This window comes from Malaclemys terrapin, chromosome 6 (genome assembly GCF_027887155.1).
Source record: "Malaclemys terrapin pileata isolate rMalTer1 chromosome 6, rMalTer1.hap1, whole genome shotgun sequence".
NCBI classification, from domain to species: domain Eukaryota; kingdom Metazoa; phylum Chordata; order Testudines; family Emydidae; genus Malaclemys; species Malaclemys terrapin.
In genome coordinates, this window is record NC_071510.1 from 122169797 (window position 1) to 122183866 (window position 14070).

At 47.0% G+C, this 14070-nt stretch overlaps 1 protein-coding gene across 7 annotated transcripts in view; it reads right to left on the reverse strand.

The window, feature by feature from the left end:
- Nucleotides 1-3622: 3622 nt before the first annotated feature.
- The window catches only part of LOC128839830 (urea transporter 2-like), a 419837-nt gene continuing 409389 nt past the window's right edge, over nucleotides 3623-14070 (reverse strand). For all 7 annotated transcript variants that reach the window (XM_054033134.1, XM_054033135.1, XM_054033130.1 and 4 more), the window contains 3 exons: nucleotides 8433-8567; nucleotides 6691-6740; nucleotides 3623-5506 (listed from right to left, as the gene is read on the reverse strand). In XM_054033134.1, coding sequence (XP_053889109.1) covers nucleotides 5306-5506; nucleotides 6691-6740; nucleotides 8433-8567 — 386 coding nt within the window. In that variant the 3' untranslated portion in view covers nucleotides 3623-5305. The remainder of the gene's footprint in view (nucleotides 5507-6690; nucleotides 6741-8432; nucleotides 8568-14070) is intronic.

Genomic DNA, 14070 nt, shown 5'->3' on the forward strand with positions numbered 1-14070 from the left:
AAAGACACAAAGACAAGCAAAGAACACCTGCTCCAGCAATGGTGACAGGATTTCCCCATGGAGGACTGTTTCTGTAACCCTTTGGGGGTTTCCCCCTTTAAATCATGAGGGGAGGAAGTGCTGCTTGTTCGAGAGAGAGAGAGAGTGTGTGTGTGTGTGTAGCTGATTTTATTATAGATTTGCAGTTGCAAGGAAAATTATTTACTCTGCCGGGTTTTTTTTTTAATGTGGGTGTAAGGATTTGCGTTATTATCACAATACACTGAAATAGCTAATGTTAAAAGTTTCTGTGTCCAGCTAAAGATGCTGCCGTGTTCCCACTTCCACAGTTTAAGTGATAACAGATCAAAACGGTTGAAAATACAGCAGCTGGCTGCCCAACAACAGTGTGTGTTGAGAGAGGGCCATGTGAGTGTGAGGAGACGTGCAAGGCATATTAAATAATGGGAGAGCAGTGCTATGGTGCCAGTGATCCTACTAGACCCCTGGAAAAAAAGCTTGCATCAGAAACAGCCCATTCAGTCCCAACTGGTTAAACAAACCAGACTACAAAGCCTAGATGGGAAAATGTGCTGATAAAACATACCCTGGTGAGTTATCAATGATGTGGTCAATCTTATCTATATGTGCTCTTTCTCTAGATACTATAAGTGGCTGTTGAAGGTGGGGGTTGCGGAGTTGCCTTGTGGTTCGGGTTGCCTCGGACTTGCCTTGAGGAGGGCGGGCGTGCTGGGTATTTTTGCATTTCAAAGGCGGAAACCCTACCTGGGAGGGACATAGTGGCCGACAGGATCACCCCAGGACTGGAGCCAGGAGGAGCACCATGCCAGGGAGGAATCACCCAAGAATGACAAACCAGAGCAGGACCCACTATCACTGCTGCCCAGAGCTGTATGGGGCCATGAATACTGGGGCTTGTGACTTTGCACTGGGAATAAAGAGAGAGGCAGTAGCTAGCTAAGTGGGAAGGTTGTCGTGTGTGGCTTTGCAGAGAACAGTAGAAGAGGGCAATGGAGGGGTTTGTTGGGGAAAGATTCCTGGTGCTGAAGACGACCAGGAGCACCCAAGACACACTACTGGACTGGGACTTTATGGAGGACTCCTGAACTCTGAGTGCAGACGCATTGCTCGGTATCTGCCTTTTTAGACTGTGGTGCCTCTGGGTCTGTGGGGCTTTGTGTTGAATGTAACCCTGTTTTACCAACCACCCCATCTTCCCCCCTGTTGTTTTTCTCCATTCATCCCTCTGTAAATAAATATTTCCCTTTCCAGTATTCATTGTATTCTTCCACGGTGTGTGTGTTTGTACCACCGACAGACCCCAGTTGTCGGCAGGCAGGATTAAACTTTGGACCTCTGGAGCTTAGTGCACGAGCCTCTACTGCATGAGGTAAAAGTCATGTGGCAGGAATGCCTGGGGCTTGGGTATGATGCTGTTTTCCCTCAAACGCCTTAAAACCCCTGTTCTTCACATTCCTTTTTTGGCTGTCTGTGACTGAAGACCAGCTCAACCAATGCGACTAGGTCCTCAGATCAGGCATGTCTTCATTTCAGGAATGCTAGACTCAGGAGCCAGTGTTTGTTAACATCATTCTCCTTTGCTCTAGTCAGAATCTTCAGGATGCCCATTATCCCAGTCACTCGTAGCTCTAGATGAGCCAGAACAAAAACCCCAGATTCAAACATGCCCAAACAGAGAGTGCAAACACCAAAAGCCCCATCTGGGGTGCCATCTGTAGCCTGACCCAAAGTTGGGTGTATACAAAGTTGGGTGTATACAGTTGTAATTTGAGGATTAACTGGGTGTTGTCCCAAGATTAGGCCCAGTTAGATTATTGTAAAATTAACATATAATTTGGGAACCCCGATATGCACAGGTGCAACACTTACATTATAAAAAGCAACAAAGAGTTCTATGGCACCTTATAGACTAACAGATGTATTGGAGCATAAGCTTTCGTGGGTGAATACCCACTTCGTCAGACGCATCATGCATCTGACGAAGTGGGTATTCACCCATGAAAGCTTATGCTCCAATACATCTCTTATAGTGCCACAAGACTCTTTGTTGCTTTTTACAGATCCAGACTAACATGGCTACCCCTCTGATACATACATTATAGGAACTCCTTATAAAGATAAATGATTTATTAGCAAAGTTATACACACACTTAAACTTAACAAAGCGGATAGAGATAATACGGAAAGTACATCTGGATGGTGATACTTACACCCTGGAATGTTAACCATTATCTTTTTTATCACTGTCACTGTCCTCATCTTCCCCGGTGGTCATTATTCTGGCCCCTCCCAAGGTCTACATCTCTCTCCTTGGTACCCCTGGGATGTTACTTTTTATAGTAGGTTATGCTGATGTTACCATGTCCAATGTATATTCAATAGAGGTCCTTATTTGTATTTCCTCCCCTTAAGGTGTGAGTTTTCTATAGGTTAGTATATGTATGATGTTACCCTATTAGCATACACGTCAATTTGTGGACATGGCACCTTTGCGGTCGAACGTTCTGTCCGGAACCTTCCAGAAGCTGGTATCAGCTATGTTCTGTGCATGGCTGATGTTGGTATTCTGGACAAAATTCCCCCTCTTGCATGCTACTTTCTGTTCCCTATAACTCATGAGTTACTTAAATTCATCTATTCCAAAGGTTATAGGCCTCAAACCTCACACTATCTGCTAAAGCCAAATCTTACAGGATAAAAGTCTGTAGGTTCCTTGCATTGCTACTAAATATAATAAAGCGGAATAACAAAGCAATGAATATAATACAGGTAAGATGGCCCACTCGGCTACAAAGTGGAACCATGTGTTTAATCTGGAGCTGGGTTTTTTTACTAAGGCCTGGTCCCCACTAAGCCCCCACTTTGGACCAAGGTACGCAAATTCAGCTACGTTAATAACGTAGCTGAATTCGAAGTACCTTAGTCCGAACTTACCGTGGGTCCAGACGCGGCACGGAGGCTCCCCCATCGATGCCGCGTACTCCTCTTGCCGAGCTGGAGTACCGGCGTCGACGGCGAGCACTTCCGGGATCGAACCAGGATCGATTTATTGCGTCTAAACCAGACGCGATAAATCGATCCCAGAACATCGATTGCCTGCTGCCAGACCCACCGGTAAGTGTAGACGTACCCTTAAGAATGAGACTGAACCAGAAACACCAACCCAAGTAACTCTGAATTGTGAATTCAACGCCTCCCCATCACAGAGCCTCAGTGGATTACAGCTGAGGATGCCAAATTCAGGACAAACTGCTGAGAAATAGGGCAGACTCACCCCAAACTGGTGATTATTCTAACATTAGATTATACCGAGCCAGTAACAAAAGTAAACATCTGTCTCACCATACTGGTTAATAAGAAGCCAAAAATGCAGTCTCCTTAGGTATTCCAGCTCTTGATTCACCAGCCAGACACTGGACTCTATGATGAGTGGTTACTGAAAACAAATTTAATCAAATATATAGTCCTAATCCATAGATGCTGACTTTTATTTTTTTCCATGGGTGTTCAACCTCCACTCCATCATGAGCCCCGCCCTCACTCTGCCCCTTCCTCCTGTTGCCCCCCACCCACTGCTCTCCGCCCTCCCCAGAGTGCATCTGCCAAACAGCTGATCAGTGGCACCACTGAGCAGCCATGGCTGGTGGGTGCTGAGCACCCACCATTTTTTTTCCCGTGGGTGCTTGAGCCCTGGACCGCCCACAGAGTCGGTGCCTATGCTCTAATCCCAAGAGATCAGCCATTTGGCCAGGTCAATACATAACTCAGATCTTACCCGGTAATCATGCTGATGGTGATTTTAAACTAAAGGTTTAATAAAAAAAGAAAAGAAGAAGAGAGTTAGTAATGGTTAACAGATCATATACATACAAATAGTTGCAAAGTCCTTATATCAGGTTTGTAGCAGGCTTGTAAAGCCCCTCTGGTAACTTCCAAAAGATTGGAAGGTCCTGAGTCCATAGTTCAAAATGCTCCTTTTTGTTGTACATCCATAGAATCAGGACAGGAAAAGAGGCAAAATGGAGATATCTCAGGGGTCTTTTGTATCTTCTGCCATGTATCTGGAAATTTACTGTCTCAAACAAAGCTCACGGCCTTTGTTTGTGGAAAGTTACTGGCCCAAGATGGAGTCCAAGGTCACATGAGCATATCACATGTCCTTACATGGCTTGAAGACTCACAAGGGATGGCCATTGGCCCCTTGGAGTCTGAGGTATCCACAGGAAGAGCTATCTGGGTGGAATGAGAGCTAAGTGTTCTTGATGGGCCCTCAATACATAGCTGTCTGGCCTTAATGTAAATTTTACCAGGAATACAACACATGTGTATAATGTCGGTATATAGCCAATGTTCATAACTTCAAATACAAAGATGATACATGCATATAAACAGGGTATTCAGACTTAGCAAATCATAACATTTCCATTGACCAGGGGCGGCTCCAGGCACCAGCGTACCAAGCGCGGGCCTGGGGCGGCAGTCAGGCTGCCTTCGGCAGCCTGCCTGGGGGAGGTCCGCCAGTCCCGTGGCTTCGGCGGCGCGGGACCGACGGACCTCCCGCAGGCATGCTGCTGAATCCACGTTACCAGCGGACCGCCCGCAGGCGCGCCGCCGAAAGTCGCCTGACTGCCGGGCTTGGGGCATCAAAATACATAGAGCCGCCCCTGCCATTGACACCTTACATGACATACTTTGTACAAGATTTGTTGCAACTGTATAATAGTGGCAATATCAATAATATAAATGGTCATATTCAATCATACAGCATCATCCCCCTTATATAGCTGTCCCCGTCCTTTTGGTTCTAGGGAAGATTTTCTATTTTACTGCTCTACCTCAGAAAGGCAAGAGCTTCATGAGAATGGTTAGTCTAGTAAGATTTACACCATTCCCTGAGACCAATGGATATTGGGCTATTTCAGCTATTTCTATGCCCAAATGCTTGCACCCACAAAAGCTAATCTCAACCTAGTACAGATCCGTCCAGCATCACCTCCTTCACCTAGCTCCATGCATGACGCAGACCTAATGTTCTGGGTCAGTAGTTAATCAGCATTCCAATAACTCAGCCATTCTTACCGCTCTCTGTGTTATAGGAAATGAGTATGTAAAGGCTTTAAGCAAGACAGCTTAATTCTAAAATGAAATCCATTATAATTACATCCATTTCATGATACACAGAAGAAAATCATCATCTTCAGAAAACAAAATGCAGTATTGTTTGTTTAGAAATGTCCCAAGGAGGATTTAGTTCACATATTTGGAGCAGAGCTGTGCAACTGCATTAGGAAGCCATGTTAGACGGCTGTTTTGTCATCACTGTTGCCTTCCTGTTTCTTTCCACTGCCAGGTAATAGACACGGTTGGCTTCTGGGTAAGTGACTTTGCAGAGTGGCAGCTTGTAGATGGCAGAGTTGTCTGTAGTTAGTAGCAGGAAGAGAAATGCAGAGAAGCAGAAAGGCCAGGTGCAGGCTGGTAATCCAAACTGAAAGAAAAAGGATCTTGATCATTCCACTCACAATTTTGACCGTTCTATTTTCTTAATTCTTCAACCTTAGATAGATGCAAAGCAAAGAACCATGGAGCTTCAAAACAAGCCCGTTGTTAAATAGGTAGGGAGGGAGAAGTGTGTGTGTGCATGTGTGTGTGTGTGTGTGTGCGCACGTGCACACAGACTGTAGCATACAGGTTGTATGAATGGCTACAGAGCCTTAGGCTGCTGGTGACCAAATGGCTGCTCAGTGTCCAATGTGAAATGAGTTGGCTGTCTCATCCAGTTCCTAATAGACTCGTGTTCTCACGTTGTATCAAACTGGATTTATGGCTTATTACAACAATCTAACTCACTAACCCCCCATTTTGTCCTAGGACTTCAGGAGTGCTAAGAGGCCACTTCACCTTGAATGGACCCTTAGAATATGCAATAACTACTTATGCTAAACTGTCTATTTGAACTTGTATTTAGCGGTGATACTCTGAGCCCTGGTCTACACTCAGGGCCGGCTCCAGGCACCAGCTAAGGAAGCAGGTGCTTGGGGCATCCAATACAAAGGAGCAGCACCCTGTCCGCTATTGGGGCGGCACGGCCGGGTCTTCAGCGGTGGGTCCCTCAGTCCCTCTCTTCCTCTTTGAGCTGCAGCCGAAGTGCCGCCGATTGGCTTTTTTTTTTTTTTGCCGCTTGGGGCAGCAGAAAACCTGGAGCCGGACCTATCTACACTACAAAATTACTTCGGTATACCTATGTTGCTCCGGGGTGTGAATAATCCAAGCCCCTGAATGACACTGTTATACCAACCTATGTGCCAGTGTAGACAGTGCTATGTCGGCGGGAGAACACCTTCTCTTGACATAGCTACTACCTTCCGTGGAGGAGGATTAACTAAGCCAGTGGGAGAAGCTCTCTCCCGTTGGCTTAGAGGGCCTTCATTAAAGTGTTGTATCTGTGCCGATGCAGTGTTTAAGTGTAGACCTGCCCTGAGTACCTTTCCCAGACCTGAAGAAGAGCTCTGTGTAGCTCAAAAGCTTGTCTCTCACCAACAGAAGTTATTTCAATAAAAGATATTATCTCACCCACCTTGCCTCTCTAGTGTCCTATCTCATATTTGCTGGCAGCCTCAGAACAGCCCTGGGAACTGAAAATTAGAAAATAACACTAAAAAAAATACCTACCACAGAGAGGGAATTAGCAAGTGCTGCTCCCAGATAGGCACCAAAGAAGGCTGTGAAAAAGACAAAGGAAACTTCAGGTTAAAACGTGTTTGCTTGCAGCATTAGACAGCTAGCAAAAATTACACCACAATCCCAGATCCCCTGATTGCACCTCCTTATAGATACACAGACACACATCTTTGTTTTTTCGATGGATCAATGCCGGGCACAAATGTTTGGTATTCATAGATTTTAAGGGTTTGTCTATATGTACAAGGCTGCAGAAACCCAGCTGTACCCAATACAGTGGCGCCGCTGCAGCGCGTCTGGTGAGGATGCTCTATGCCGATGGGAAAGAGCTCTCCCGTTGGCTTAAAAATACCCACCTCCGGAAGTGGCAGAAGCTATATTGGCGGGAGAAACTCTCCTGGCAACATAGTGCTGTGTCCACGAGTGCTTATGTCGCTGTCAGTTATGTGGCTCAGGGGGTTGAATATTTGCACCCCTGAGTGACATAAGTTTTGCCAACATAGGCTGTAGTGTAGACATAGCCTAAGGCCAGAAGGGACCATTATGTTCATCTAGTCTGACTTCCTACATAACAGGCCATAGAGTGTCACCCAGTGATTCCTGCATCGTGCCCGTAACTTCTATTCATTGCTGATGGAGGACACATTCCTGTGCATACCTTGCATCCTGCCATGTTTTGTGTGAGCATGAAAGGGAGTTTACAGAATGAAAAACTGGTTTAAAACTGCTCTGTGTATGAATTTCTCCCAAATGGGATGGGGAGGTAGGCCCATAGATCTGCCCCTTCTCTCTATACCCCCTATAGATAAGGCTGATTGAAAATTTCCTGTTGAAAGTGTTTTCCAAAAGAAATTTGGGTTTTTGACTCAATTGATTTTTTTGTGAAGGGCACCTGCTCTGTACGGGAAATTTCGACACTTCGTCGAAAAATGGAATGCCTAAAATCAGAAAAGTTTAGTTTTCACTGAAAATGGAAATGTTTTCATTCAAAATGGCGCTGCTGTGCCTAATGGAAGCCATAGTGTGGGTGCTTTTGGCGCCCATTCTCCTCTCTCAGTGACTATGTCTTCCGTGAAGTGTCATGACCCCTATGATGCACCTTCTCTCCTCACCAACATGGGAGAAAGTGGTGCCTCATGGGACATGTAGTCCAGGACATGTAGTCCTTTCCATAGAGGAGAATGAGAGCATGAGGCAACTAAACTACAATTCCCATGGGGCATGGTGGTGCCATTTTGAATTAAAATATTTCAGTTTTCGGCCAATATATATATATATATTTGATATTTCACTGAAAAGTCAACATTTTCTGAGGAAAACCCCCTATTTTCTGACCAGCACTACCCATGGAGCATGCTGGGCATGGCTGTGGGAACAGGCTGCTGTGCAAACGCACCCTGTGCAGTGGGCGGCTTGGGATGAGATTGAACTTCCCTGAGCCATGGTCTCTCCCTGAGGTCTCTTTTCAGCGTGTGGATCTGCCCTCCCCCTGAAAAACATGGGCTGGTGCTCACATGGCATATTTTAGCCCTAGCTAATCAATCATTCTCTGGGGTCACACACAGGGTGACCAGACAACAAATGTGAAAAATCGGGATGGGGGTGGGGGTGAGGGGTAATAGGCGCCTATATAAGAAAAAGACCCAAAAATCAGGACTGTCACTCTAGTCACACATTTAGCATCTTTCACAAGCACTAGGTGCATTTAAAATGAAGGATGGTAGCAGGCATACCGCAGGCAACTGCTAGCAAGTGGGTCTGCCATGTGGGAGCGTAGAACATGCCTCCTATTGCAATGCAGGAGAGGACACTGTTGTAGCCCCAAAAGCCAGAGTAGATCTCAGCAAAGGGCGCTGAAGCAGTCAAGCCTGTAAAGGAAGGAAGACACATCAAGGGAAACTCGCGTTAAAAAAAAATCACTCATTATTAACCGAACTGGTTTCTTTCTCTTTGTTACTAGTGCTGACATTCAAAGCATTCAAACTTCTAATGGCCTGCCACCCTTTCTGCTGCATGTCTTTGCACTACATGTTGCTTAGGTAATTAAAATAGATTGATGATCAGTTTCACTTTCTGCTTCTTAAATATGAGCATAGGAGCTAAGGACGATCATGAATTCCATCTCCGACATCACCAGCTTAAAATCCAAAGGTGTCATTCTTTGACCAGCCTTCTCTAACACCAACATAGAGCAGTGTGGACATTTACAAAACCAAACTGCACTTCACACACAATTCTCCCCCCCCCCCCAGGAGGGAGGGAGGTGGGGAGAGCTGAATCATATGCAAGATATTAGCCATGTCACTTAATGCACTACTGGAAGGTGTGCAGATACTACAATGGTGAGCAGGGCCGGCACCAGGCACCAGCTTGGCAAGCAGGTGCTTGGGGCGGCCACTCCGGAGAGGGGCGGCAGGTCCAGCTATTCGGTGGCAATTCGGCGGACAGTCCCTCACTCCCACCCAGAGCAAAGGACCTTCCGCCGAATTGCCGCCGCAGATCGTGATCGCGGCTTTTTTTTTTGGCTGCTTGGGGCGGCCAAAACCCTGGAGCCGGCCCTGGCGGTGAGGGTGGCATAAGAACCTACACAGAATACAATAGCATAGAATGTTGCAATATATGGGTTGCAAACTCTGCAGGAGGATTTTTAAAACCAACTGTTAATTGTTTTATTACCATTGGGTAGGGGAAAGGGAGAGTTGTGGCTGATGTTTGTAATTTTCGCCTTCGTTCCAAGGAAGCATTTCTGCTGATCACAGGTTTTCTGATCATCAAAGACCCGAGCATCCCCATGCCTCTTGCACGTGGGAACCCTTTCACAGTGCGCAACAACAACGGCTTTATCGAACCTACAAATTGATGAGCAATGTTACCTAATCTTCCATGCTGGTAGATGGCACTTTTTACATTAACTATCTACCATGTATGCCTATATATATGCCTATCTTTTATACAGAACTCTAGTAAGAGGCTGGTGATTTGCCCCAGGGCAAAGTGAGTGTAAAAGGCTGTGAGCAGAGGGAGATATTTGATCTGGGAAGCTCAGGAGTCATCATCTATGCAAATTATAAGATAAGGGTGAGCCAAGCCCTAAGTCAGATCGTGTAGTCAGTGGGCTTCCATGCTGGTATAAGTGTGTGCACTAGCAAATGTTTTTGCAACATTGGGGCCTGACTTTTAGACATGCCACAATGACAAGAGGTAACAAACAATAAGGATGGGATGGGAGGAAAAACAAGGGTTAGAGCATGAAGATCACAGTTACTCAGTTCAGGTGTGTGCATCTCTTGATGGTTCAATTAACCATTTATTAAACTAATGGTCACTGGTGTTGATGTAACACACATGCTTTATACTGCCGCATTTGGCTTTGGCACAAAGAAAGGGAGAGAAGCAATGGGGAGGGAACATGGCTCTTAGCTGGATACTGTATCTGCACTTGTGCACAGAGCAGGGCAGGGCAACTCATGGGGTCTGAGGGCCTGAGTCGAACGTCTACACTGCAATGAAGCAGCCCCTTAGCCCGAGCCCAAGTCAGCTGACATGGGCCCGCTGTTTTTAATCGCAGTGTGGACATACCCCAAGAGGAGCAGTCTGCAATTGACCCAAGGGCTGGAATGCTGCTAGCTGTGGGGATCCCCAGACTTTGTTTGCTGGCAGGGTTCTGAAGTGTTTGAAAGAACCGAGCTGGTGCATTTTTTCTCAAGCTCGAAGAGGCCAGGCGACACACCCGACAGTACCATGGCCACATGAGTAAGACTGAGAAGTCAGCTCAGCGAGAAGATCAGAGGGGAATGTGTTTTGATGTGTGTGTGATGAAGTATAAAAGTATAACTGTTGTGTTGAAACCTTATAGGTGTAACAGCATGAGTACGGCTCCTGAAGATGCCGTGCACACCCTAGCTGCAATGGAGAGGCACCCTTAGGCTGAGAAAGCTAGCATTAATGTCCAGGCATCAGCATGGGAGTAATGGGGTCAGAGTTCTGCGACAGGGTGTGGGCTAGGGTTGCCAACTTCCTAACCGAACACCCTTGCCCCGCCCCTTCTCCAAGATCCCGCCCTGCTCACTCCATCTTCCCTCCTCCCTCTGTCACTCATGCTCCTCCACCCTCACTTGCTCATTTTCACTGGGCTGGGGAGCGTCCCTTTTCGACCGGGTGTTCTGTTGAAAATTGGACGCCTGGCAACCCTAGTTCGGGCACTAGCACTAGAGGGTGGGGTTAGGGTTGGGGATGGGCGAGGGAGTCATTGTTAGGGCTGGCATGTCAGTACTGGGATTAGGGTGAAGATGTCAGCACTAGGATTGGGCATTATAGGCACACAGAGCCCTCTAGCAGCTAGGATGTGCATTGCACACACCCACCCTCACACCCACACCCCTCTAGTGGCTGGGATGATTATTACAAACACACAGAATTCTCTACCCCTCTAGCGTGTTTGTGCACGTGAGCATGGACACACTCAGCCCCCCTCCCAGTGACTGCTCCTCATCAGATAACAGCCCTATCACTGCTGCTCGCTAACAGAGGTCTCTCTTTAATTCAAGTGACAGAGGTCTCTGTTGTGGTGCTGAAGGTCCCCAGGTTCTGCTCCCTGCTGATGACCCTGGGTGTGCGTATGTAAATCAGGGCATATAAGGGTGTGTGTGTGTGTGTGTCTTGGACTCACATTGGAATACACAGAATGCACACTGGAATGCACAGCCAGTGGTATTTAAGGACCCACTGTGGGGTGGGATTTGGAAAGGACATAGAAGGTATGGATAACCGTACTCAGAGAGTAGTTATTAATGGTTCCCAATCCTGGTGGAAAGGTATAACAAGTGGGGTTCCGCAGGGGTCTGTTTTGGGACTGGCTCTGTTCAATATCTTCATCAAGGACTTAGATATTGGCATAGAAAGTATGCTTATTAAGTTTGCAGATGATACCAAACTGGGAGGGACTGAAACTGTTTTGGAGGATAGGGTCATAATTTAAAATGATCTGGACAAATTGGAGAAATGGTCTGAGGTAAACAGGATGAAGTTTAATAAAGACAAATGCAAAGTGCTCCACTTGGGAAGGAACAATCAGTTTCACACATAGAGAATGGGAAGAGACTGTCTAGGAAGGAGTATGGCAGAAAGGGATCTACGGGTTATAGTGGACCACAAGCTAAATATGAGTCAACAATGTGATGCTGTTACAAAAAAAGCAAACATGATTCTTGGATGTATTAACAGGTGTGTTGTGAGCAAGACACGAGAAGTCATTCTTCCGCTCTACTCTGTGCTGATTAGGCCTCAACTGGAGTATTGTGTCCAGTTCTGGGCACCACATTTCAAAAAAGATGTGGAGAAATTGGAGCGGGTCCAGAGAAGAGCAACAAGAATGATAAAAGGTCTAGAGAATATGACTTATGAAAGAAGGCTGAAATAATTAGGTTTCTTTAGTTTGGAAAAGAGAAGACTGAGAGGGGACATGATAGCAGTTTTCAGGTATCTAAAAGGGTGTCATAAGGAGGAGGGAGAAAACTTGTTCATCTTAGCCTCTAAGGATAGAACGAGAAGCAATGGGCTTAAATTGCAGCAAGGGAGGTCTAGGTTGGGCATTAGGAAAAAGTTCCTAACTGTCAGGGTAGTTAAACACTGGAATAAACTGCCTAGGGAGGCTGTGGAATCTCCATCTCTGGAGATATTTAAGAGTAGGTTAGATAAATGTCTATCGGGGATGGTCTAGACAGTATTTGGTCCAGCCATGAGGGCAGGGGACTGGACTCCATGACCTCTCGAGGTCCCTTCTAGTCCTAGAATCTATGAATCTATGTCCTTACTGCATTGTAAGCTGGCTCTGTGGGACCCACAGCTGAACTTCCCAGAGGGGACTCATGCAGGGAAAGTGACCCCCCCTTGTCCGGATCAACAGGAGAATAGACAGAATAGGGATAAATAAAGTACCCCAAGCAAAAAAGCACCTGACACCAGTTCAATCCCAACCTGCAACCCCCTGCTATTCCAGCCCTGGGCTTCCCCTCTGCTGATGCACCTCAACCTTGATCACATCCTCCCCTGTATTCCAGCCCTTAGCTCTCCTCCAACCAGCACTGCTGATGCCATAGATGCTGGAACTAGGGGTGCTGCTGCAGTTCTGGCCTTCCCCCCAACACACCCAGCACCGACGATGCCCCTCACCCCTGACATACAGCCCCCCGTTATTCCTGCCCTCAGTTCCACTTGCCCACATAGCTCTGCCAGTGCCCCTCAATCCTGACCCACAGCCCCCTGCTATCCCAGCCTTGGGCTCCCCTCCTATACACAGCTCAGCCAGTGTTCCTCAAACCCAACCCCAAAGCCTGTCCTTCCTCTCCACCCCGCTGCTACACCAGAAGTCTATGGTGAATCTTTAGGAGTAATGTGACCTAAGTACTTAATTTGTTTGTGACCTTAGGCAAGTAGAAATAACAGAATCCCTATTGCCAAGTGACTTTGATGATGCCCCTTAGGGCAATTCCAAACCCATCATCAGGAAGCAACAACTATGCTCAGAGTTGGCAATAATGACTATAAGCCAAGCCAACCAACCACATGCTCTCAGAGGCAGGCACTCCCCTGGCGTGGATCTCACAAGCTAAGCAGGTTCTGGCATGTGCAGGATTTAGAAAGAAGGCGTCAGAAAGCTTGCAGAGGCTTCAGAGAGTGGGGTAGGGCACTGCCTGTCACAGCCAGTGCTACCTTAGTGCCTCAGCTTGGTAGTAGGGGATGCTGTGCCGAAGGGAGCAGAGTGGGGTCCCAGCGGTTGGGCCTGTGCTGCAGAGAGTGGGATGGGGGCTCAGTAGGAGGCGCTCTCCCCTCAGTCAGTGCTGACCCCAATGTCCCAGAAGACTGCTGTGCGGCAGCAAGTGCTGAGTTGCCTATCAGAAATAACCAACTCACTGGTCCCACGTTGTCATGAAAGATCCCTCAGCACTTTCGCCTTCAGTTATTCCATTCTGTCCCCTCCCCTAAAATCCACCCGTGGCTGCATTAGGACACAGGCTCCCCATTCACGTCATGTTATTATCTACCTGCCCAATCACAGAGTTCATATGCCTCTTACTCCAGGCATATGAACTCTGAACATTGCTGCTATCTGCTGCCCCACCCCAGAAGTGGCTGCATTTCAGTGATCCCAGCTCATCTGTACCTGGAAAACACAGGCTGTTTACTGAACTGGGTCTCCGTTTCCCAAGCCCTTGTTCCCTGCCCCAGTGTTATGTGTGTTACGTGTCCCTGCCTACAACGGGTCCACAGAAGAGCCAAGTCCATTACTGCCCTGTTCATTGTTAATGTTTAGAGCTGCAATTCAGGGTGGCTACTGAGGGTCATATGGTAAGAAGGTAAGATTCTGTGTAA